At 41.3% G+C, this 27037-nt stretch overlaps 3 protein-coding genes and 1 pseudogene across 4 annotated transcripts in view; 2 read left to right on the top strand and 2 right to left on the bottom strand.

The window, feature by feature from the left end:
* The window catches only part of LOC147963007 (uncharacterized), a 149438-nt gene that overhangs the window by 118669 nt on the left and 3732 nt on the right, over positions 1–27037 (bottom strand). The window contains exon 2 of the mRNA XM_087529441.1: positions 26010–26429. Coding sequence (XP_087385567.1) covers positions 26010–26429 — 420 coding nt within the window. The remainder of the gene's footprint in view (positions 1–26009; positions 26430–27037) is intronic.
* Positions 9203–10075, top strand: LOC147963015 (uncharacterized; annotated as a pseudogene).
* On the top strand, positions 10674–14907 carry LOC147963016 (protein neprosin-like). 2 transcript variants are annotated; one of them, XM_087526599.1, is made up of 6 exons: positions 10674–10967; positions 11044–11130; positions 11432–11584; positions 12399–12611; positions 12721–12867; positions 13359–14907. In XM_087526599.1, exons 1-6 carry the CDS (start codon positions 10824–10826, stop codon positions 13734–13736), a joined length of 1122 nt encoding a protein of 373 aa, XP_087382725.1. In that variant the 5' UTR covers positions 10674–10823; the 3' UTR covers positions 13737–14907. The 2 variants fall into 2 exon arrangements, with proteins under 2 accessions (XP_087382725.1, XP_087382726.1); XM_087526600.1 differs by lacking the exon at positions 12399–12611.
* Positions 15407–20609, bottom strand: LOC125528725 (uncharacterized). Its single transcript, XM_048693160.2, has 4 exons — positions 20412–20609; positions 20171–20285; positions 16071–19115; positions 15407–15812 (listed from the first exon to the last, which is right to left on the bottom strand). The coding sequence occupies exons 2-3, from the start codon at positions 20186–20188 to the stop codon at positions 16089–16091; spliced, it is 3045 nt and encodes a 1014-aa protein (XP_048549117.2). The 5' UTR covers positions 20189–20285; positions 20412–20609; the 3' UTR covers positions 15407–15812; positions 16071–16088.

A 27037-nucleotide genomic window follows, 5' to 3' on the forward strand; every position in this document is an offset into this window, starting at 1 on the left:
CCACAGCAGAGCAGAGTTCGCTTCCAACCACCCGCACGTGCTGCCATCGTCCAACTCCATTTTTGCTTTTTTAGTCTATCTCCTTAGCACAAACAGTGTGGGGTGGGATGCCGACACGAGATGCTGGGCTGCACCTCACGTTTCACCCTAGAATTTGTTATTTTTTTGCTTCCCTAAGAAAAGAGACAATTTTGTTTAAAAAAAAAGAAGGATGCATTTGATTGCTTGTATTAGGCCCAGTCAGGCCCGCGCGGGCAGTTTTGCGGCCTGTTTGGTTGCCTGGCCCGCATCTAAATCTTGGCCCGCACAAACCTTAAAGTAGTGCTAAGCCAGGCCCGCTAGAAACACCCGAATCGATAGTTTCCAGCGAGTCAGCCTCGAGCAATGCATGGGAGGGGAACGTTGCGCTGCGGGCAGGGAGATGGCGGGTCTTCGGAAAAGCGGCGAGACGAACTCGAGTCGCCGCACCGCCAATTCGGTCGCTCCTATATGGCCAGATGACCGCCGTGGCAAAACTCCCGCCACCATCCCCCCCCTCTCGAGCTTTCCCTCCGGCGCGGATCCACTTCCACGACGAGGTAAGCGGCGCAACTACTCCGGCGATCTGTTGACTACTTACTGCTCCTCTTCTCCGACATGCCAGGCACCTCCTCCGCGGGTCTTCCGATGGTGTTTGTAAGTTCAATCACTCCTCCTTTCTACTAGTTCTAGCTAGATCTGTCGACGTGGTAGGGTTAGATCTTCCGATCTGTTTGACCGTGATATAGTAGTAGCTAGTTGTGATGGATTTGAAGCATGCTACGGGTTGTTTTCATGTAGGCAAGCATTGATAGCTAGTGGTCATGGATGAATTGGTAGTATGCTAGTGTGCAAGTGTTGAACAAGAACATGTTGGTAAACCTTGCATGGAAAACAAAAAAAATTATACGCACACAAAAGATTTATCTATGGAGATGCATAGCAACGAGGGAGAGAGTATGTCTACGTACCCTCGTAGAACGTAAGCGGAAGCGTTTAGTAACACGGTTTATGTAGTCGAACTTCTTTGCAATCCAACCGATCGAGTACCGAACGTACGACACCTCCGCATTCAACACACGTTCAGCTCGGTGACGTCCTCACCTTCTTGATCCAGTGATACGTCTCCAATGTATCTATAATTTTTGATTGTTCCACGCTATTATATTATCTGTTTTGGATGTTTATGGGCTTTATTATACACTTTTATATTATTTTTGGAACTAACCTATTAACCGGAGGCCCAGCCCAAAATGCTGTTTTATTGCCTATTTCAGTGTTTCAAAGAAAAGGAATATCAAACGGAGTCCAAACGGAATGAAACCTTCGGGAGAGTTATTTTTGGAATGGAAGCAATCCAGGAGACTTGGAGTAAACGTCAGGGAAGCTTCGAGGTGGCCACGAGGCAGGGAGGCGCGCCTGCCCCCCTGGGCGTGCCCCCACCCTCGTGGGCCCCTCGTGGCTCCCTTGACCGACTTCTTTCGCCTATATATGTCCATATACCCTAAAAACATCGGGGAGCAGAATAGATCGGGAGTTCCGCCGCCAGAAGCCTCCGTAGCCACCGAAAACCAATCTAGACCCGTTCCGGCACCCTGCCGGAGGGGGAATCCCTCTCCGGTGGCCATCTTCATCATCCCGGCGCTCTTCATGACAAGGAGGGAGTAGTTCACCCTCGGGGCTGAGGGTATGTACCAGTAGCTATGTGTTTGATCTCTGTCTCTCGTGTTCTTGAGGTGGTACGATCTTGATGTATGGCGAGCTTTGCTATTATAGTTGGATCTTATGATGTTTCTCCCCCTCTACTCTCTTGTGATGGATTGAGTTTTCCCTTTGAAGTTATCTTATCGGATTGAGTGTTTAAGGATTTGAGAACACTTGATGTATGTCTTGCATGTGCTTATCTGTGGTGACAATGGGATATCACGTGATCCACTTGATGTATGTTTTGGTGATCAACTTGCGAGTTCCGTGACCTCGTGAACTTATGCATAGGGGTTGGCACACGTTTTCGTCCTGACTCTCCGGTAGAAACTTTGGGGCACTCTTTGAAGTTCTTTGTGTTGGTCGAATAGATGAATCTGAGATTGTGTGATGCATATCGTATAATCATACCCACGGATACTTGAGGTGACATTGGAGTATCTAGGTGACATTAGGGTTTTGGTTGATTTGTGTCTTAAGGTGTTATTTTACTACGAACTCTAGGGCTGTTTGTGACACTTATAGGAATAGCCCAGCGGATTGATCGGAAAGAATAACTTTGAGGTGGTTTCGTACCCTACCATGATCTCTTCGTTTGTTCTCCGCTATTAGTAACTTTGGAGTGACTCTTTGTTGCATGTTGAGGGATAGTTATATGATCCAATTATGTTATTATTGTTGAGAGAACTTGCACTAGTGAAAGTATGAACCCTAGGCCTTGTTTCAACGCATTGCAATACCATCTGTGCTCACTTTTATCATTAGTTACCTTGCTGTTTTTATATTTTCAGATTACAAAAACCATTATCTACTATCCATATTGCACTTGTATCACCATCTCTTCGCTGAACTAGTGCACCTATACAATTTACCATTGTATTGGGTGTGTTGGGGACACAAGAGACTCTTTGTTATTTGGTTGCAGGGTTGCTTGAGAGAGACCATCTTCATCCTACGCCTCCCACGGATTGATAAACCTTAGGTCATCCACTTGAGGGAAATTTGCTACTGTCCTACAAACCTCTGCACTTGGAGGCCCAACAACGTCTACGAGAAGAAGGTTGTGTAGTAGACATCATCCAGCAAGACGGGCGAAGTAGTGGATGAGTTCCGGTAGCACGACTGTGGTGGTGATGCTATCTCCGCAGGCTTCGCCTAAGCACTCCAAAAATATGACCAAGGGACGAAACTATGGAGAGGGGCGCCGCACACAACTAAGAGATTGTCGTGGTCTTGTGTGACGCCCCGCTCCCATCATTGTCCTATATATCAATCTTTACCTCCGGACCATTCCGGAGCTCCTCGTCATGTCCGTGATCTCATCCGGGACTCCAAACAACATTCTCTCACCAAATCATATAACTCATATAACACTATATTGTTAATGAACGTTAAGCGTGCGGACCCTACGGGTTCAAGAACTATGTAGACATGACCGAGACACCTCTCCGGTCAATAACCAATAGCGGAACCTGGATGCCTATATTGGCTCCTACATATTCTACGAAGATCTTTATCGATCGAACCTTATGACAACATACGTAATTCCCTTTGTCCGTCAGTATGTTACTTGCCCGAGATTCGATCATCGGTATCTCAATACCTAGTTCAATCTCGTTACCGGCAAGTCTCTTTACTCGTTCCGTAATGCAACATCCCGTAACTAACTCATTAATCACATTGCTTGCAAGGCTTATAGTGATGTGCATTACCGAGAGGGCCCAGAGATACCTCTCTAATACACGGAGTGACAAATCCTAATCTCGATCTATGCCAACTCAACAAACACCATCGGAGACACTTGTAGAGCATCTTTATAGTCACCCAGTTACGTTGTGATGTTTGATAGCACACTAAGTGTTCCTCCGGTATTCGGGAGTTGCATAATCTCATAGTCATAGGAACATGTATAACTTATGGAGAAAGCAATAGCAATAAACTAAACGATCAAAGTGCTAAGCTAACGTATGGGTCAAGTCAATCACATCATTCTCTAATGATGTGATCCTATTTATCAAATGACATCTCTTTGTCCATGGCTAGGAAACTTAACCATCTTTGATCAACGAGCTAGTCAGGTAGAGGCATACTAGTGACACTCTGTTTGTCTATGTATTCACACATGTACTAAGTTTCCGGTTAATACAATTCTAGCATGAATAATAAACATTTATCATGATATAAGGAAATATAAATAACAACTTTATTATTGCCTCTAGGGCATATTTCCTTCAGAATCTACTCGACTATTACTTCATCCATCGACCACTATCCAACATGCATCTAGGGTATTAAGTTAATAAAAATAGAGTAACGCCTTAAGAAAGATGACATGATGTAGACAAAGAAAACCCAAGCAATATGAATAAACCCCATATTTTTATCATTAATGGCACAATACAAATATGTGTCATTTCCCTTTTTGTCACTAGGATGTAGCACTTCAAGATTGAACCCATCACAAAGCACCTCTCCCATTGCAAGATAAATCAATCTAGTAGGCCAAACATCCGTGTGACATCCATGTTGGGCCCATGTGGTTGCGGTTTTAGTCCCACCTCGCCGTCAGAGGAGCGATGCGACTAGCTTAAATAGCCACGTCGTGCAAAAGCTTTAAGCTTCTCTCTCTTAATTTGGGCTATCAATGCCCGCTTTGTGAAGTAATACCCTCCGCAAGGTGAGCATCCATGGCCCTTACTCTCAGTGATCAATAGTGTTTAAGTATGAGAGCTCTTTTTGAATCATTTCGTCATGCTCCTACAATAAAAGTCACCAAAAAACCTAGCCGGACAATGGGTCGAACACATAGAGGGCAAGGTGTAGTCTGGCGCAAGTGAAATCGGGTAGGTCAGAAGGTGATTTGGTGCAATTTGTGGTGGCGTTCGGTTGTTGGGTTCAATTTGGAGGATGCGCCTGGTCGCACCAGGCATCCCCATATTCATCCTAGATTTGTGCTGGATATTAGGGGTGTCAGTCAACCCGAGCATTTGAGGCCGGTTTGAGGTGCTCGTCTGGGTCATTGTTTTACCGTTCAGTGACCGGTCCATCCGCCCGGTCGTTTGAGTGCCATTTGAGGCATCCGGCTCTAGATGCTCTTAGGTGTTTGAGTCGAATATGTGTAACCTTAACCTATTATATAAGGTGACGCGAGCTAGACAAATAGACTAGATATAGGTTGCTAGGCTAGATAGAGATCACCAGAGGGACAATCCTGACACCCGTGAAAGTGGTGGCCGAACCACCGTGGTGTGTGGTCTGAGATGCTTTCTGATACTCTCAATGGGTTTATCTTTGTTCTACTAAGTTAATTTCTTACATGTGGAGGTGCACCCGTTGTCATGCTCTAGGTTGTATCCTATGTTCCGTGAACCTCGTTAACAAGTCTCGATGTCTTTTTGTCATATATAGCTTGTCTTTGGTTGATCGACTATGCCTCAAATTTTCAAACATTCCGGAAGGAGAAGTCGCCCTAGTGTTGTAAGGCCCATGGAAGTCAGGGGATAATGGCTGAACTAGGGTTTTGATTCAATCATGCTTCTGCACCTTTGCTTTCCTTGCAGCGGTGACTCCGGTGACTGTCCATCATCACCAATATAATAGAGAGAGAGAGAGAGTGCCATTACCGCTACATCACTAGATGGGCAAGTCCATGGACCATCATCGATAACCCTCTTAGAATCATATGGCGTCCTCTAATGAAAACTGATCACTAAGAGAATCCAATGTACACTAAAATGTTTATTCCCTATTTTTTTTTCTAAACAAGATGTAAATTAGACACATAATTCTAAAACAAAATGACAAATAGATCAATGCAAAAATATATAATAAAGGTATTTTTTTCTAGTTGTAAGTATTTGAGTTTTTCTTTTGTACAAACTTTTCTTATAATATTATTATAAAAAACAGTTAACTTAATTTTTTAAATCATAGTTGATTTATCTTCCTTAAAAATACCGGTGTAATGCTTATCTTATTTAGTTGACACATAATTCTAAAACAAAATGAAAAATAGATCAATGCAAAATATAAAATAAAGCTATTTTTTTCTTGTTGTAACTATTTGAGTTTTTTCTTTTGTACAAACTTGATATAAGGACATTCAAGAGGTTAATGCGTAACTTCATATATTCATATTTTTTTCATTTTTTAGTTTCTGTCATTTAATTTTAAGCATATTGCTTTATTTTTCACTCATAAGGTTTAATTTTCCAAAATCATATTCAAATCTTAAGAGATAATTGATTCTTAGTCCCACCTCACCGGCAAAAAAATGTTAAGACCAATTAATGTACGCGATCATTTTAACCCGTTTATACTAAAGATAAACTATTGCAATAAAGATTATTATATTGTTCTACTTAAATAAATTTGTTGAGCATCATCGATCAAATTAAAATTTGAATATAAAGATACTTAAATTAACAATTTTATATACTTATTTAAACTTTTTCTTGTTACGGTACAAACTTAATGAGTATTTTTATTTAGTTTCAACAGTTAACCATATACTAATTCAACCTAATATTAATTATAATATTCACTATTATACAATTGTAATGTATATCGTTAAAAAATTGGTTTTACAAATTAAAAAAATGGAAAAAGTTCATTTTTAAAAAACTTTACAATTTTTTAAATTACATATATATGTGTGGGTTCATATAATGATTATATATATATAATAATAATCTAGAGATCTAAACATATAATCTAATTAATATTTTAAATATGGTTTCTAGTGTATTATTAGGTAGCATTTGTCTAGAATCTTCTAGTGCAAAATTGAACTGTTAGAACATTTATCCTATAAGTTTGATTCACTCATACCTTGACAATATAATCATCAAAAAGTAAAAAGGTCATTAATTCTACTTTTTTACACATCAATTTAATCCTTTCTTATGCTCAATTCCAATGATGTCACATCCAATTTTTTTTTGCCAATTTTGGAACATAAATAATTTAAATAGTTTTAATTACGTCATCTTTTATGATTGCTTGATCTTAACTTGTTTTGAGTAGGATTTGATCCATTTTAGTGTTATTTGTGGCTCAAAAATAATTTTGTAACTATTTAGAACCCTAATTTTTTATAAGGGATTATTTATAATGACCACATAGAGCTACAAATTTGGGTGTGACTTCCATTTGATGTTGGATTGGAGAATAATTTCAATAAATACAAAATTTATTGAGACTCCAATAAAAAATTGGGAATTAAATTGAACCCTAAAAGTATTTAGGGAATAAATTAATATCCCAAAACAGCAAACACGGCGGTACCGATCACTCCTTTCGGTGAAACCAAAACGTTACGAAAGGGAAACAAAGAGTTTGCACTGCGAACTCGGTGGGACCAATCACTCATCTCGGTGAGACCGGAACGTTACGAAGTGAAACAGAGAGTTTGCAATCCCATCTCGGTGAGACCAAAATCCTTATCGGTGAGACCCAACTGATTAGGGTTTCTGGCTATGGCTATGTCAAAAGAACTCGGTGGCACCGGATGAATCAATTCGGTGGGGCCGAGTTTGACTTTAGGTTTAGGACATGTTTGGATATGAGAGTGTGGTTGAGGGCTTTGGAGTATATCACTAAGCACTTGAGCAAGTAGACCATTAAGCAACACCTCATCCCCTTTTAAAAGGATTGGCTTTTCTTATGGACTCAATGTGATCTTGGATCACCAAAATTGAAATGAAGAGTCTTGAGCTTTTGCCAATATTTGTCCTTAGAATTTTGAGGGGTCCACATCTCTAGTCCATGCCATTGCCAATCATTGAACTTTCTGAAATGATCAACTTGAAAGGATATTAGTTCAATGAGCTATATGTTGTTATGAATTACCAAAACCACCCGGGGATTAGTTGCACTTTCAACGGCAATCTTGATGACGATCACCACTTGATGTCATCCTTTCCATGGGTTGTATGATATCTTCCTCTTGACGCAAGCCCACGGACACATACCTAACCCCACATGGAACTCTCACATAGACCATGGGTTAGTACAATAAGCGTAATGGACAAAGCTTACCATACCATGGGCCACTTCATCCCTCCCGGTACATCTTTTACACTTTGTGAGTTGATCAACTTGATTCACTCTTGACTTAGTCTTGATCAACCTTGAATCTTTCCAACTCTCTTCAGTTGGATGATGTCTTGAAGATAATCATGAATGACACACAATCTTCTTCTTCAAGACATGCTTGCAATAAGCTCAACATTCACATGACCAATCTTTGGATAATTCCTTAATAGCACCTTGGTCAACTCAGAAACTCCTTGAAACCAACACATGGACTTCAAGAAAAGCCTATGGACAATTCCTTCAAATATAACTCAATGCAACCATTAACCATAGAGAATGTCATCAATTCCCAAAACCACACATGGGAGCACCACATGTCCTTTCAAAGTTCATATCCAAACTTGTGTGCTCCTGTCTGATCTCATAACAAGAGTATACAAAAGATGAATGGTTAGCATATAATCATAACAAGAGTATACAAAAGATGAATGGTTAGCATATAATCATAAAAAGAAAAACCATGAAGAATCCTAGACAAAAAGCAAAGAAATCAATAAAGGGAAAAGTAAATATTAAAAGTACTACTCCTTGTTCATTTTGGTAACTAGAGGAACATGATGGCCCTCCTATTCAAGTAAAGCAATAAGAATCTAACTTAATTCAAATAATTCCAACTTAATTCCTATTTCCATTTATTTTTTTAATATATGCTTTCCCTTTTTTAAGTATAGTAGTTGATTGCTTAGTAAAGTGTTCTAGACATCAGAGCAGCCATATTTTCAGTGAAGTTTCATGTTTCGTGAACTTTTATGAAATTATGAAAGTGTTCAGTGAGCAATCTAGTGCTAGCACACAGATAATTTGTCTTCATTTGGTTCAACTCACAACAACAAACAAAATTGTGTGCAATTCAGTGATAGAAAAACAAAATTGTCAGGGTAGGAGTATGCAACATCAGGGTAGGAGTTAACCGAATTTACACTACTGATAACCAAATGTAGAAGAAGAATGTGCTAACTGAATTTACACTAAAGGAAGCAATCCAGTGCTAGAAAAACAAAAAAATATTTACACTTGACTGAATTTACAGTATAGTGAATTTGAGTACTTACAGAAAATTGCTACTGTTGTCAAATTACTCTACTCTCCATAGTAGAAAAAATAAGTTAATTGCTGAATTCTTTAAACTAGACATCAGTTGATGATTTTTTATGTGGCACATCAGGGGCAAGCAGCACACCATGATTCTTTCTGTGGCACATCAGGGGCAAGCAGCAGACCATGATTAACTGAATTATTAATCTGCAACACAATGACAAATTGTTCCATGCTTTCTCTTTGTCATGAAATGAAATATGACCACTGTTTTGACTTGGAATGACCATTGCAAACTGCTCTATGAATTTGTACTGCTCTCTGAATTTTGGACAAATTCAAAGTAGCAATGTCTATTTCTGCTACCCTTGGTGTTGATCCAACCATTGCAAACTCAGGTAAAGTACCTCGCTCCTGCTCCTTCACAATTCTGCAAGTCCTTCAGTCTAAGCCTATGAGTAACCTTGTTTGTTCACTAATTCAGTTTACTGTACAATTTTGTGCATCTATAGTTTACTCTTACAGACTGAATATTGCGTGTGTATGTGTACACGGTCATCAAATTACAGACTGGATGATCTGGTGGTGCTCTAATTCACCTCAATTTGATCTATAGAACAAATTAGCATCAATTTAACACTGATTTCAGGGCGCTGGCTACCTTTCACTTCAGTAGCAGCAGAGGCGGCGAGGAGGAGCTGGGTTGCTTGGACGACGAAGAAGAAATCGGCGAGGAGGCACATGTGGGTGGCGGTGATTGCCTCTGTAGCAGGAGGGCGGCGGTGCTAGGCCCAACGGTGGATGCATTGGCCACCTCGGTGGACGACTGTGGAGGAGCAGCGGTGGCCGGGGTATTTCCCAACTCCCGTAGCGGAGTGGTTGGCCTTGGTAGGCCGGGGTTGCGGCCGGGGATGTGAATAGGACGGCGAGGAGGAGTCATCCATGAGCCGTGCAGTCGCCACCTGTCGAGGTGTCGCCACAGAGGAGCAGGTGGGTGGCGGCGAAGCTCGCCTCCGCAGGGCAGGTAAGCAGGGGTGGCACAAGATGGAAGCCGCGGGGCAGGTGGGAGGTGGCGCAAGTGAGACTTTGTTGCCGGCTGATCCCTACGGCGACCAGGGCACGCGGTTCTCGCCGGCGACGGGGGGAGACGGAGGCTGGGGCATGCGGTGCCCGCAGGCGTCAGGGGAGGAAGAAGGGTTGATTAGCACGAGATTTAAAATGATAAGTTTTTTTGTAAAATTACAGTTGAACTAAGCTGGTGACATGTTTTCCCGGACGGAGGGAGTACTGTTTAATTATGTTGCAGTGAGTCGAAATAATAGTTTTTTTTGCCGAGGACACATAAATGCATATTTTCATAATCACACAGTTGGATCATCTTTGTTACATTGTAGTGGTGCTCCACGATTTATTTCAAAAAAATATTAAAACATTTACACCGTAAGAAGCTTAGTGAGTGTTAACAAGTTCTTTGGCAAGCTATGATAGACACACTTTTACTATATATATACATATATATGGGTAGAAAGGCAAGGTGGTAAAGAGGAGCAGACCCAGAAAGATTGCCTTAGAATAGATTGGAGATTACAATTTAAGGCAACAAATCAATTATATTAATACTTTCCCTATCAAACTTGGCACTTGTGAAGATTTTTCTATGCATTAAACACATCACATCCTTTATATCGCACTAACACAATAGATTTTGTACAAAAGATAAGGATGATCATATCTTAGGGCATTTGATGCCATATTCTCAAACACATCTTATCATATATAGTGCAATTAATGCTATATTTTCTAGTGGTCATATATCTTAGTACAATTAATATATGCTATCTTTTGTACGCATACAATAATCCTTAGGTTATACATTATAATTATAAGCAACATTAAATGTGAGGTGCACTCTGATGCATATAAATATGATGGTCTAAGAACTCCAAAACTAACAATTCCCTATTTTCACAATGAAAGGGATGCAAGCCATTAGTGCAACTCTTTTCATGTCATTTCTAGTTCTGGTGACCAGAGGAAAAGATGTGCAATACAGAAGGCAACAGGAAGACAATACCCAGATTCTCACTTATCACCGAGTCAATAAAACCATTATGGTATGAATAATTAACCTTCTTATGTATATTTAGCATATGTTTTGGGGGTTAACAGGTAGAGGAAACATCAAAATAGATGAAAGATGGAGATGTCTATGACTGCATTGATGTGAATGAGCAACCGACTTTCAGGCACCCATTATTGAAAGACCACAAAGTCCAGGTAAATTAATTTCATAACAATATGATGTACCTCCATGAATTGTCTAGTATATTATTAGTTCATGATTAATTGCATAAATGTTGATTCAGCATGTTCTACTCCCTTCATGTTTCATTAATCTTTTTGGATATGTTTTTAATGCTAGAAAATTAGGGCTATTGGAAGTGTACTGAACTAAGAACCTTTTTTACATAATATAAGCTTTATAAATTATGAATAAAATTACAACATGTTTTTTGTGTATTGTCTTATACATTTGTAATATTTTGTTTATAAGGTGGTTCATTCTATTTTCAAACAGATGCAACCAAATCATTTCCCTGTTTGGATGGATATCCAAACATTGCCTTCAGATGAACCATCGATCATTGAGTGCCCAACGGGAACAATTCCAATACTGCGTACTAATGGAAGTGGCACCATAGCAGCACATAGTTACGATGGGCAATTGGAGGTGAGTTTTTGTATAAGTTACAAAATGAATTTGTTATCACAATTTTACATGATTTTTGTAGGGTTGATTATGGATATTAGCGTGTAATTGTGGCATTTGATACGCATGTCAAATTTACAATGTTGAGTTAAAGAAGCAGCATAGACACCATAATAATCTAATTAAATTACAATAAGGTATTTTAAGAAAAAAAATCACCTTCCGATGGTAATGGTTAATTTTTCATCAAGGGTCGTAATAATGAACGGTCTAGGTTCGTCAAGTATGATGGAAAATGATTTATAGAAAAGAATGCAATTTTATAGTGAATGAAGGGCCTCATATATACTCTACAATATTTGAGTAGTTGGTAATGATTTTTGTACCCTCAAATCTTTATTTGTACTAAAAAAGTTATGTATGAACATTATGTCTGCATGAAGGTATTCCAATTTCATTACCAAGTTTTAGCAACACTCTCTTGGACAGTTTCATACTATATACTAATCACAAATTCTTAGTTGTCAGAACTAAATCCCGAAATGTGAATGAACACACATCTTAAGATTTAAGTTATACTGACAACATGGCAAAATAATGTAAGTAATATGAACCAAAAGTGATACATTTGAAATGCTTTCGAATACGAATCATATAATTTTATGTGTCACATAACCCATAACTTAATAGCTTAATTATTGGTCAAATTAAAAATTATAATGGGGTTGGTGCCTTACATTTTGGAGAAGATGAATTACATGTGACATCCTATCAGGCTTATCTACACATACTATTCATTCTTCTCACTTAAAGGTGTCACTTTTAATTCTTGCAGTCAGCGGGACTCATATATCAGGGTGATGTATATGGGGTGCGTGGTGTATTAAATGTTTGGGAGCCAAAGGTGAATAAATATAGTAAGGATTCAAGTGCAATGTGTGTAGAAATGAAAAGTGGAGGAGAACAACACACTGATAGGATTGGTGCTGGTGTTCGGGTCTTTCCAACATTGAGTGGCGATACTTTTGTTAGATTTCATATTTCTTGGGTAATGCTTAATTTTATTCAGATACATGCTATTATGTTATATATTTTTATGATAATAAATTAATAATATAAGTTCATATTTTCCTTTTACCTTGGAACAAACCTCACAGTATGATGGCCTATACAAAAAGTCATGCATTGACTTCAGTTGCCCTGGTTTTGTGCAAGTTAGCCACAAAGTTGGTCTTGGAGCAAGAATGCGACCACCCTCTGTTTATCATGGAAAGCAGACAGTAATACACATTCAAATTTTCAAGGTATTATCGTATTCTTAAAGTATAAGATTTCCAAAGTGTCATGTACAAATTATATGTATGTAAATTAGTATTATTTGATTTTATTTCGTGTGCATAACCACTATATATACCTTACTGAACGTGACCACAACTTGATATGCTTGTTTACCATCTTACACCCACATACTATCTTTTTGCACATATATGACACTATTCTAATAATATAGATTCAAAAGGCAAGTTCAATTAATCATGACAATACTTTGAACATGAAGGAAATACACATATATCATTCTGATTCATATCCCTTGCTATGCAAAAAGGATTAGGTGAGGACATGCATGCCTACTATATCTCATCAAAAGGATTATAAAATAATTCACCGCTAAAAAATACTAGAAAGAATAAGATCATGATTGTAAATAATCGTAGTTATTTAATAGCCTATTTATCTCACACAATATTGATTTAAAGACGGCATCTAACCTGCAATAAATATGGATTTATTTTAGGACCCTGTGTCAAAGAACTGGTGGTTGACTTATGAGCATGTAGCAATTGGATATTGGCCAAGTGCATTATTCGAATTCCTTAGGAACAAAGGTGACGCAGCATTCTGGGGTGGGATTGTTGAGGGGCCGACTGCCTCGTCGAACTCTCCGCGAATGGGCAGTGGACATTTTGCTTCCGAGGGATACGGAGGAGCGGCTTTCGTAAAAAATATCCAGATTGCGAATAATAAGAAGGGATATTTTGACACTCCAGATAAGTATCAAGTGCGTCCTGAATCAAGCGATAAATCCAAATATACCGTGGAAAGATTTGAATATAGTAAATATGTAGGTATGCGTATCTTCTATGGTGGATTAGGGTTTTATAAGGCCTACTGACATGAACTCAACAAATATATTAAAACAATCACTATGATCAAATAAGTGATGGTGAATTATGTATTATCAAGTTCTGTTCATGATAGAAGTTGGGGCCTAGCAGCAATGTTGGGGCCCGCGCTACTGCCGGAACGCTGAACTTAACATTTAGCAGTAGTGTGGGCATCGCCTCATTTTACTACTACATTTATTAGTAGTAGCGTGAGGTAGGACCCACACTACTACTAAATAGCAGCAGTGTTGGCTACTGCCCCGCACCACTATTATGCATGCGTATTTCATTTCAGCATATTTATACCGCATTTATACACCCTTATAGAATTGTTATACCGTAGCAATGATATAACCACTCATCATCATCGTAGCGATATAACAACTCTGCATCGGTCGGTGATGATCGGTGGTACTCTGCAGTGGGGTTGAGTGGTGTGGGTTCGCGACCCTTGAGACTCGACCGGGACAGCGGAGGCTCGACGCGGTAATAGCGGCGAGGTGTGCGGTACGCACGGGACATGGAGACGGGCCAGGGCTCTGGTGGTCATACATGTGGTGAGACAACTGCGAATTTGACTCAGGATGATTACAAGCAATGGTGAAATTACTTCAGGTTTCAGACAGACGGTCAAGAAAGGAGCGGTGATGTTGAGTTCAGGTAACTCTTATGTGTAACACCCAATATGTGAGTTGTTCACTTTCACGCAGGTCAGTGATCAGTGTGTGATGACGTTGGACTGATACTCTGGAAGTTGGGAGTACAAACTAGAGTAACAAGGAACTTAATTTTGCTCGAGTGTTGACTGTGGTCAAGAAAAGGAGGGACTACAAGTTGCAGGTGGAGTCATATGGAGTCTTTGGAGTAGCAGCGGTACTCATGAGATAAGCTCAAGTCCAATGTACATATAAGTTTGACGCATTAACGAATTCAAGGTGGTGGAGAATATTCGCCAAGGTGGAGTTTGTTAGAGTTGTGTCAAATATAGTGTACGAGGTAGGTTACAGTTGAACTTGTAGTTGTATTGTGTTTAGATAAGATATGGAGCCGTGTCCTAGTAGGATACTTGTATCCTAGGCCTCTCATATATAGCGGGGCTAGACACACGATATAACCTATGCCAACATAATAGCACCAGAACGCAAGGGAAGCCGACGGCATGTGCCGGTGTCCAGGGCGACCGGGTGCGGTATTGTAGCGGTGTCACATCTCGGTGATGTAGCCATATCGGTGAACCGTAGTCAAGCCCCGGGATGTAGCCATATCGGTAAACCTCGTTAACAAATCTCGGTGTCATGCTTTGTGATTGCTTAGTCCTCAAATGATCAATGATATTGCCTCGAATTTATTCTAACAGCAGCAGTTCCGCTGCATCTGCCACAGCAGGTTCAAAGCAATGCGAGCTTCAGGCATCAGGGGGTGATAATGAGCCTGACAGACTGCTCAGCCATGAATGATAGCGTTAGTACATTTCTTAGGATTTGTTATTAAATTAAAACTGCTTGTACGATTGCCCATCTTGGACAGGTGCTTTGCGCGCCGTATGCCCTAGTAAGCAGAGGATGGTTTGGTCTAATGTTCTTTGGCGGGGACTAATATAAGCGGCTGCCTGTTTTGTCTTCCTCGCTAAAATCAATCAAAAAATAAGAGTGCTCTCCTGTTGCAGCAGCGATAGCAAACAAAGCCTGAAGAACATGATAGTTCAAACCTCATGCAAATCAATCAAAATACATAAGTCTTTTCAGGCAGCACTAACATGCTGCTGAATCGTCGTCATGCATCAACGGAAGCAACACTCACACTATGGGTTTTGTAGCTGTGCTAGGCACACCACATGCACATCAGACCCTCTTATTTTAGATACAAACATAAGAAAAAAATCAAACCAAACCGAACCACGTGGCTGATGCATCGTCTTTTCCTCACTGGAGAGACACACACAGAAATCATCAATCAGGTGCACGCACACAACATCAAGCACCAATTTATTCTTGGGAAACTGAACACAACTTCAACTGGGCAAGCCAACACTTGATTCAACCGTTGTTGCAGCAGCAGCAGCAGAAATCATCCCGCCTCCAGATCTACAAATGTAAAATGATAAAACTAGTTAATGGAAGACGATAATATAGCTTAATGCGTCAAATAAGCACATATGAAGAAAGATACAGTAGTGCATAGGGGTCATTAGCTCCTTGCTATATGCATCATTTTTGCAATTCAGAATATAGCACAGCATATATAGTGAGTGCCACAGATATATACACACATGATTTATAGACGTTATGGCATATGATACGGTACAGGAAACAAGAAAAGGGTGGGGGCATGCACATGCATACCTGAACGCTCAAAGCAATTCAACGGAGGACCGAGACTCGAGGAAGGGCCTTCTTGTAGTACTGTGAGTGGTGTGTCTTAAAGAGTGACGGGTGGTGACCGGCCTCCAGCCCGTCCCACTCTAGGTTATCCCACAAGTCCTTCTCGCAGTCCACAACAGGAAGACTGACTCCACGGCGAAGGCCCACCGCCGGGAGGCGCCTAAGGCCCCAAGAGCCCCTTATCCTGATGGTCTCAAGCTTTGGAGCAAACATCTTGTCTTCACATATTACCTCCAGATTGTGGAGTTGATGCAGGTAGATGTGCTTTAGCTGTGGAAAGTTCTTCACCGTGTCTTCTCTTCCAGCGTCATAATTCACGTCCCATGGGAAGATCTGCCTGAGACTACCACAGCCGACTATTTTGATGGTCTCCAGGCTGGGTAAGATGAATGATGAGATTGGGAGGACATACTTGAGCCTCGGGCAGTTGTGCAAGTGTATGCTCCGCAGTTGTCCAAAGACAAATTCTTGCTGAACTGCCCACATTATTCCTTGGCTCCAAATGCAGCCAGCCGTTCGGAGATCGGTCACCCAGATGGTCTCCAAGTGAGGAAAGGAACAATTGACCTCCTTGATATAAGGGACAAAAATTGCCTGTAACTTAGGACACTTGTCGACATGGCACCATCTCAAATCAAAACGAGCATGTTCACCTATAAGGACAACAGAATCTTGTTTGGGGGCAATAGCAAGCATGGAAAAATTGTCATGGACGCGCAATGAGTGAGCCCGGCATATCAATTGAAAAATAGCTATGACTCCCCAATCGGAATCCACATCAGTGAGATTAATTCCATCACCAATCTCGACATGACGGTGCAGGGGTACAAGCAGTGGCTGTGGGACCTCATAAGAATCAGCGCCCCCCTCGAGTACAATATCATGGTAGCAGCATCTGATGGGGCTTCGGACTGGCCGAACTACCTGCTCATCGTGGGTCTCAATCCCCACGTTATTAATGCTTCTCCCTTCAGCTTTGATCTCCAAAGACCCATACAGATTCAAGTATAGGCTATCAGTAATCAAAAACCTGGAATGTTTTTCCCACAAACCGAGCACCAACGATAGGATGAACCTTGCATCTCTAACATAAACTTCACCGTCATATTTTCTGTTAACACAGCAGATAAGTGAAGAATCATGTGGCCTGATGGCGCCCTTTCCTTGATTGCTGATGCGTAGCATTTTCAACCTTCTTTTGACGCTCCACCATAGTATTGCGTGGAGGTTTTCACAGCCTATCAGAAAGAGCCGCTCTAGTTCAGGCACCTGCACCACCTCACTGCTCAAGTCAAGTTTCCTGATTAAGGTGTTTGATAGGTCTAGCTCCTCAAGGCACGGCAATTCTCCATGCAATGTGAAGTTCTCCAAATGCACACAACCAACCAAAGAGATCTTGGAGACTTTTGCTTCTTGGATTGAACTAAAACTTAAGCTAAATGATTCAATTGAAGGAGGGAGTCCTTCAGGCCCAACATGCTCCAACTGAACACAGCCATCTAGAATCAGAGTCTTCAGACCAACTGTCTCTGATACTCTTGGCAAAACTTGCATTGTACTATTCCCAGATAGATCGAGGAGCTCCAACTTTACCATATTTGTGAATTCATCCAGTTCATCTGTTTCCCAAGAGCATGTAGGTTCAATTATTCGAAGCTTGCGGAGGTTCTGTAGTTGTCGCCATGAAAAATTACGGCACCAAATCCTTCCCTTCTTCACATGTACCTCCCTCATGTTTGCAGCCATTTGCTCTATTGTCTCTTGTGGCAGAGCCAGTTCCCAAGTTGTGTCATATATATCTAGCACCCATAGGCTGTGAAAAAATTCCATAGTTGGTTTCCTTTGCTTCACGGGTTCTTCTTTTTGTTGATCCTTGCAGCTGTCCAATCCAAGGAAGCTTAAGCTTCGACAACAGCGGAAAGGAGGTGAAGAAAAATTGAAGGAGCAGTTGCATAATCTGAGCACACGAAGATTTTCCGATTGATGAAACATGCCATCGGGTAATGATGGTAATGGAGGATTGGATCCCCTTTGGACTGCAAGGAAAAAGGACGTTGACTCTGGAGGAATAGTCACCGCCTCGATCCTTTTTATTTCTTCCATACTAGTGGAGGTGACAACCATTACCATCCAACGTTTCTGGGCGTCCAAACTATCAGTAAAATCTACCAATGTATCAAATGAGCAGTCCTCTAATCCGATCCATTGATGCAAAGCAGTACCAACATCCCATGCTTCATCATCATGACCTCCTTGTACAATGCCATCGCAGACCCAATATTTGGTAGCATGGGTAGCCCACTTATAGTCAATAATGTCGCTACCCCGAGAGATTAATGACAACAGATACATGCAGCACTCGGCCACTATTTCAGGGGTGATGGCAAGATTTCCCATAGATCGAGCAATTTCTCTAGCCTCTGCCTGTAGAAAAAACTTGTGACTGAGACTACCTCTTTCGTAAACACAGAAAGTTGAATTGTCCATCTTTTTCTCAATTCTTGAGTTGGGCAGAATCTTTCTTCTAAAAGTCCACAATATTCTAGTGCCGAACACTGCTCGAGGAATGCCTAAATCATTCAAGTCAACTCTGTTGTGGCTCCCATTCTGAAATACCACTAAACATCTATGCTCCTGTAGGGATCGATGGATTACTGGCACAACATGTTGTATCTCAGCTCGAGATCCCTCATCTAACCCTTCCAAATCATCTTTTTCATCTTGCTTATCAAAAATAGCCATTACAGTTTCAGCAAGCTTCAGTTCCTCGGCTATTTTCCTTTGTAGTGCTCTTCGACTTTTCCACCTCGAGCAATCGACGTGGATGATCTTGTCGAAATTCTTCATCAGAGACGGCGGAGGGTCTTCGACAATAGCTCTAAGCACCACAGAAGCAGCCAACCCATGCCATCCATTATAATATATGACACTATATTTAGTTTTCTCAATGAAATCGATCAAATTCTCTACCGCCGCCTCGACATGGGGTGATCCATACCCCAGCACCTGGTTATGACAATCAGCTGAGGTTAATTCACGTATATATCAATTTTGGCCTAGTATTACTTATACTTATTTAAAAGGTATAGGCAAAGCTAGAAGTGATCAGAGGGACCATTCCCGCCGATAACTGTTTCTTAGTTTTGGTTAGGACCACTAAATTGGGCATGAATGCTCATGATATGGTAACACCCACACCTACCAACGGATTAGGCTAAATGCTACTGGGTTGTGGTTTACATGTGCATGGGCCAGTCGATCAGACATGCAGCTACAAAAGCAGCGATGCAGAGATGGGAGGGAACAGAAATAAACTGAACCGTGCTCGATCTTCCTCTCGTCTGGATCCCCTACCTCTCCGGTGACCACTCCACAAGTACCTTATCGTCCTCTGCTCACGTCAGGCGATCCCCGGGGCAACGAGTTGTGACAGACCTAAATCAGATTCACTTCAACATAGGTCATCGACACATGACACTTGAACCTTTACTGAGCAAGCGGTTCTATGACTAAAGAGGACAGCTGGGGTGGAGATCAGGGTAAGTGGGTAACTAAAAGATTTCTATAAATTATTTGGTTGTATCAGTTTGATATATGGAGGACATAATCCCTCTGTATCGACTGCGCCTATTACTCAAGAAAAGGGTTGAACCAAAGTTGAAAGGTTAGAAGAATTGCATTTCCATAAGAAACATCAAATCAAGATTAATTTCGGATGTGCAATTAACTATATGTACCATATGACAGTCTTAAATCCTAAATGTGTCATCTTTTTTTTCAAGATCTGATAGAACAAGCTCTGTCTCATCAATGTGATGCATTTTATTGTTCGGTGCCGGTTAATAGGAGCAGGCATGGCAGATTAGATCTTCATAGTTGCGTAATGGCACATACTGGATGTGTGTGTGTGTGGTGTGTCTATATATGTAGTGTATGCTAAGATTTAGAGGAAGAGATTTATGCACATAATACCATGACAGCCAGACAGAAAAACTCAATAACAAGAGTCAAGAGCACAACTCGAGTGAAACGAGCATGCATATGTAAGAAAAGAAAAATACCCATCCACGCCTGTCCATGATGAGTTTCTGAATCAAGGCCCAGGTGCCCAACAAACGGAATAAGCTCCAGGCTCAAATAATCTAACCCATCCACGCCTCCTCCACTTGCAAGCACCTAGAAGAGCATCTCTTAGTCAGTTGTATGTTTGCGCGTAACTAGTGCTTGCTCACAAAGTTGCGAGTTTTCAGAACTATAAGTTGAAGCAATTAATATGAGGTAGCGGAAGAAGGATAGTGGTACCTTAATTAGCAGCTACATATCCTGTGCGAGTCCATTAGAGAGCAGAAATGTTGGTGCTGTTTCCTCCGGGAAGAAAGATGGTGACACAGGATGGAGGAAGAAGAATGGGAGTTGGGCATCAACTGTGAGTGTTAGCTTCACATATGGTTTTGCTGATCAACATACATTGCTTTTGCCTTTGCCTTTGCCTTTGGCCAAAGCGAGCGCACAGCATATCATGCTTCTTTGCTTGGGTTTGGAGGCAAAGAATAAAGCCACGGATCGGCATCTCGATCCCTTTTTGCTTTGCGGATGCTCGCTTGGTGTTGGAAAAGAAGGATGAAATTGTTCCTCTGGGCTGAAAAGAGCAGAGTGAATCGCACGACATCACAGCCTTGCGATAAAAGTGAACCACAGCTCTAGGATGTTTTTTTGTTCCGGAGATAGTAGAGACCCTATAACCTGTCGGCGCGCGCGGCCAGAGCACGAGCGGCCGGCGTCGTTCCTCGGTGGCGTGGCCAACCACCACGCCGAGCCTTGCCGATATGCCAAATAGCTCTGCCTGGCCGTGGTGTGTTAGACTCTATATTTACATAGAGCTTCTGTACGTAACTGTATATTGTATTCGTATAAATGATGTACGAAATGCCAAATGGAGGCCGAGCTCCATGGAGGACTTTATTTGAAAACTTCAAAATTTGAACTTTTCAGTTTCAAAAAATTAAGAAAATAAATACACATACACCTATATACATAATGTACATGTATGTAAATTTTCAGGTCGAAATACATTAAAATGTGAGCTACACAAAAAAGACAAGTTTGTGGCTTTTTAGTATAAGGTATTTCATCCTGAAATTTTCATCTTTAAAGTCCATGATTTTTTTTGCAGCTCGCAGTTCAAGGTATTTCATCCTGAAATTTTCACACATACACTTTACATCCTTCCATACACGTGTATTTTTTTCAGAATTTTTGAAACTGAAATTTATGAATTTTGAATTTTTCAAAATAAAGGGCTCCATAGAGCTCGGTCTCAAAAATGCCCTACTCATGTGGTGTACCCCTATATATAAAGAGAGCCACAACCGTATTAGGGTGTCGTGCAGTTTCTCACAACCCTAATCTTTACATGGTATGAGACTAGTTCTATGATCGATGTCTTCCGCCTCTGCCCCGATCGCCCCTGCCCCGGCCGCCGCCGCCTCTCCGTTTTGTCCTCTCGTCCGCTGGCCTCCATGGAGCAACATCGGAATCAAGGATTTAGGGGTGATAAAAGTGCAAGTGAGCAACTAAATTATATCACATTGGCTGCTTGCAGGTCTTCTGTGCTCTAGACCCAATGAGTACGCCACATGCTATCTTCTTGGCAACTATGTTAGATATATTAAATTTACTATATATAGAACTAGCTACTTTATTTTTAGTAAGAAAATTAATTGAACTAGTTTATTTTTAGTAAGTGCTTAGTTGAATTGAACTAGTTGAATTAATAGAACTAGCTAGTTGAATTAATATAGAACTAGCTAGCTAGTAAGTGTTTATCAATTAATGTTTCAATTATGAACATAGGAAATGTCGTCTGACGACGAAAACAATTTCGTTATGTGTGAATACTGCTAAGAAGAGCGCGGCCTGTGCGACAAAAATTTCCTAGTTGATGATAGGCGCTTTAGCATCAAGCTGGATGAGACCTTCGAAGTGGATACAGTAAGTCACAACGACAAGTCTTTTTTCGTAATTAAGCATGACTTATGCTTCATTTGCTTCAACTTATAATTTTAAATTTTCACTATTCTACTAGCGTATCCCCTACCATGCAAGAATTTTTGTCTTGGATAAGATAGGTTTCAGTCCTAAAAAAACTATGGAGGTAAAGAGAGTTTACTTGAAGACCGAGCATGGTTATACCTTCAACGTCAAATTATACAATGCAGACACCTACACCTATTTTGAATGCAAAACTTGGCAAGCACTATGCAAGGCTTATGCATTTGAGCCTGATATGTTTATCACCTTTGATATTCATCCCGAAGATGATATTGAAGGTAATAGAGACATTTGGGTCGATGTGCAGCCTCCTCCAATACTACCATTATGTGAGTTTCTCAACCATATTTATGTCTTCGATATTGTTTATGCAAAAATAGTTGACAACTAATTTCTATTGACAACTTATTTCCATTCAAGCAAACATGTCCAACGCTTGGTAGACAGTACCATCCCCTGTCCCGGGGCTGAACTAAACTGCGAGGAGACAAGTCATTATGTTTCATGGCTTGAGGATCTTTATGATGTCAAGAGAAATTATTTTCCTGAATTTGAAAATCTTAGTACTCAAAACGTGTGACCAATAGTGATCGTATTGAACTACGGTCACATCTATTTAGGAAAGATGCATGGTAAGATTTTTACTATTTATCCTCAGTGCATCTTTTGCATACAATATTTTTCAAGCTAAACTTCATTGCTAAGTAATGTTACTATACGCGATGTTCTTCAACAGGGACTCCCAATGACAGTTGTGCCTCAGTGGATCGAAACTAAAGGTCGCATGTCAATGGTTAGCTTACGACCAAGATATCCTACATTGCACATGAGTGCATTCAGGATTTCCACAACCGAGGAATGCTTAATAGTGAAAGACTGAAGCAAAATTGTGAAGGATCACAGAGAAGTACTAGGGGGCAGCAAACAGAAGCGCAGCCGACGATTAGAGACAGGTTCATTTGCATGCTCCAATATGATGAATCTGGAGAGCTATACATGTTATATGCTATTTTACCTGAGAGAGAGCAGCAGGAGTGATTAGCATGCTATTAGTACTTGTCCTCTCATGTCGGTGTTCTTCGTCGATCCTGAATTTAATCTCATGACCATGCTGAACTAGATGATATCTTTGCTTCTGATATAAGTGAATGTTTTTTCTTTAAGCTAGTGTTAGTGATGATTAGATAGCGGTAACGACTATGATGATTAAATAGTGGTAATGATGACTATAATTGATGATTTTTCAGCTAGCTAGTATACTGTTGTTGGTGATGATATGATGTAAGAGTTTTTATATTAATATGATGATGATGAGTTATTATTTCATTTATGAAAGAAACCGCAGATTAGTTTCAACTGGATGCAGAGCTAGCTAGCTAAGTGATCAAGTATATATATGCCATATCTATATTACTTGATCACCTAGTGATTTAACAACTCATTATAATATAAAAACAATCTCTAAATTAAACTGAAAACACGAAATTAAAGGAAAAACAAAAAATAAATCCAAAACCACCCCAAACATTTAGTATCGGTTGGTGGTATCAATCGGTACTAAAGGTCTCCACGCACCCGGCCCTGGCATGTGTCACGTGGCCTTTAGTCCCCACCCTTTAGTGCCGGTTATAGAACCGGCCCTAAAGGCCCTCACGAACCGGTGCTAAATCCCGGTTCTGCACTAGTGGGATGCGGTGTTAGCCGTAGGATGCGGACACATGGTGGCAGATGCCAGCCGGTCTATTTTTAATACGGTTATTTGGATAAATGCCACTTGAATTCTGACGATTCCGAGAAACGCCAATGCAAATGTCACCACATATTATGCAAACTTTGAAAAACAAGACTTCATCTTTCTCTCTGTCTTTCTTGCCAAGGTTATTTTTGGAGGAAATAATTATCATGACCTCCTACCACTAATCCACCACCTCTCTGTCCAGCTTTGAGCGGGAATACGAGACGCGAGACATGAAACGCCAAATTCTTAGTTGTTTAATGTTACATATAGCGAACTGTTGGAAATTATCCTTCTTCTTTGGTAAGCAGAGGCACAGTTGTATGGACTCTTGTGCCCGTCAGATTCGGCATCCGGAATGGACATGAGAGACTATCATGCTGACATGCTGGGAAGCAGCCTCGCCGTCATATGGGTCGAAACACAACTAGCAGGGAACCAGACCCTAGAGGCACTATGGGCCAAAGTTGTCTACTTGGAAGTGCAGGCTCCCAACGCTAGTAAAAAAGGGCCATTTGTCCCGGTTCATAAGGCCCATCTGTCCCGGTTGCGGAACCGGGACTAAAGGGTCGTTACTAATGCCCTTGCCCTTTAATCCCAGTTCTTATATGAACCGGGACAGATGGGCCTCCACGTGGCCGTTGTGACGAGTCCAGGCAGGAGAGCCTTTAGTCCCGGTTGGTGGCACCAACCGGGACCAATAGGCATCCACGCGTCAGTTGTTCAGGGGTTAGGGTTTTTGTTTTTTTTTCTGAAAGGGGGGTGAATTTGGGGTTTTTGTATGGTTAATTAAGGTGCTTCATATATTGTGTTAGGTAGCTAATTAATTAATAGAGAGAAGTGTCCTCTTTTATCTCCGTGCTTGGTCGACGCTACGTACTATACGTATAGAGAGGCCCTCGACACGGTAGCTAGTAAGAAAATAAAGGAAACCATTAAGTACAGAAGTTCGTCATGCATACCGAGAGAAGTGATCGACCTCTCCTTCTCCGAGAGATTGGTCGAACAACAAGTTTTCGTATTATCTATCCGACGCTACTGGCTACATACATATACAATATGTAATATCTGTTACAATCCCCTAGCATCTAAAATCAAGTTTCACATGGTATTCTCCCTCTTGAATTTCTTTCATGCGATCTTCTGGTAGGAGTTCATTCCGCATCTCCCACGTCTAATTTGAAGAAGGGGGTTAATACATATATATGAATGAAACTCAACAGAAATGATGGTGTAATAAAATGAAATTGTGAATATTATTGCTTACGCACATCAAATTGTTTTTTAGAGTAGCCCCGCTTATCTTTGCAAGTCGCGTTGTAGATGAACTCGCACACATAGTATCCACAGAAATCATTCCCTTGTTCCTGCCACAAGCACTTTACGAGAAATAGAGGTCAATCAAACTGATAATGAAGCATTATAAATGGCATTGATGAAAGTAGCTAGAATCAACGGGATCAAGATGCGCGGAACTAGCTAGCTAGTACTACTTACTTTCGGGTATGTCCATCGCAGCTCCCCCGGCAGTCCCGGAGCTTGTGCGGTGAATACTTTCCAAACCCTGCGAGACAAAGAAAACAATTACTTGATATCAGGAAATGAACAAAAAGTTGCCGATATGGTGCAATAATGATCGATTGACTTACTTCTCGAGCATTTTAGTCATGTCCGCATAGGTCTCGGGAGATTTTCGTCTCGAGTCTAAGACGATTACTAGTCCCTGCTCAAGCTTAATCTCCAGGAGAATATAGTGGAAGCTGTGCACGCATGCATAACTCATCAATTACATTACTATAACCTCGCTCGAGTAATAAGGGAAACCGAATATGCACAAGACAGTAACACTCACTCGAAGTTGTAAGGAAATAGTATTTTATCTTTGTTTTGATTTACTATCAATGATTTGAGCAAGTTGGCCTCAGCATCATCGGCGTTCTTTTCAACCTCAAATTTATCTATGAGATTTGTGTTAATGAACCCAATATCATACATTTCTGCTTTTCTGCACTCGACGATCTTCGATCTGCATAATATAGTGAGGATAATCATATATACATGCAATGAAAGAGCTGAGCTATATATAGAGACTTAATGACAGAAGTAGCACTTACAGACAGTAGCAAGTGACCGTTAATTTATCGATGGCCTTTTGATTGAACCACTGGAAGAACTCCTCAAATGGAACAGTCAACAAATGAATTCCAACGAGGTCGTGCTCATCTTGAACTCTCAAATACAAAGTATTCGTCCCCCCAGACTCTCTGCAGGTTTTCATGTACCAATCATGGAATCTTCGCATCATCGTTGTTAGAGATTTTTCATCTTTGACGAGAGGCTTCGCGTACTCGTATCTGTGTTCGTCCACCTCCAAGAAATCATAATGTACATCGTCAGGCAGGTAATCTCCAAGATTGCTATAACCGGGAACCATCCCCGGATCATTAGCGACGATATCGCTAGACACCTTGAGCGGGGGGCACGATTGGTCCGCTTGTTCGCCGAGCTGGGCAATTTTTTCCCAACTCGTCGTTCTGCTAACCTTCGATCACTAATAGTATTTCCCGACCGCTCCGCTTCGATATATACCTTTGCAGTAATGCGCTCATAGTTGGTTTTCGGCGGAGACTTTGGTGGTTTCCTCAGGGCATCGAGTGTGCACTTTGCTTTCACCCGGTCTACCTTCTCCTCCGGAGATGGATGTCTCTTTGCTTTCACCCCTTCAAAGAAGTCATTCACTTCTTTTTCCACGATCGTCGCGTTTTCTTCCACGGTCCTCTCGTATGGTAACTTCTCTAGAGGCTTGCGAGGTGGACCGAATCTGTATTGCCTGCCTCTGGCTGTACTGCTAGACGCCGGAGCAAACAGAGTGGTTGCGGCTATCTTCTTTCATGCTTTCTTATGAGGCGGAGGAGAAGGACTACGACGCGCCGGAGCAGCCGGGGCGGCGGCGGGTCTCTTCCGCCCTTGCTGGCGAGGCGAAGAAGGAGGAGGCTGGTGGCTGCTCGTGCGCGCCGGCGCAGGCGGAGAAGGAGGCGGAGTGCCGCCATGCGCCGGAGAAGGAGGAGGCTGGTGGCTGCTCGGGCGCGCCAGCGCAGGCGGAGAAGGAGGCGGAGTGCCGCCACGCGCCGGAGAAGAAGGA

Source organism: Triticum urartu, chromosome 6A (assembly GCF_056163025.1).
Source record: "Triticum urartu cultivar PI428250 chromosome 6A, HENAU_Tu73, whole genome shotgun sequence".
NCBI lineage: Eukaryota > Viridiplantae > Streptophyta > Magnoliopsida > Poales > Poaceae > Triticum > Triticum urartu.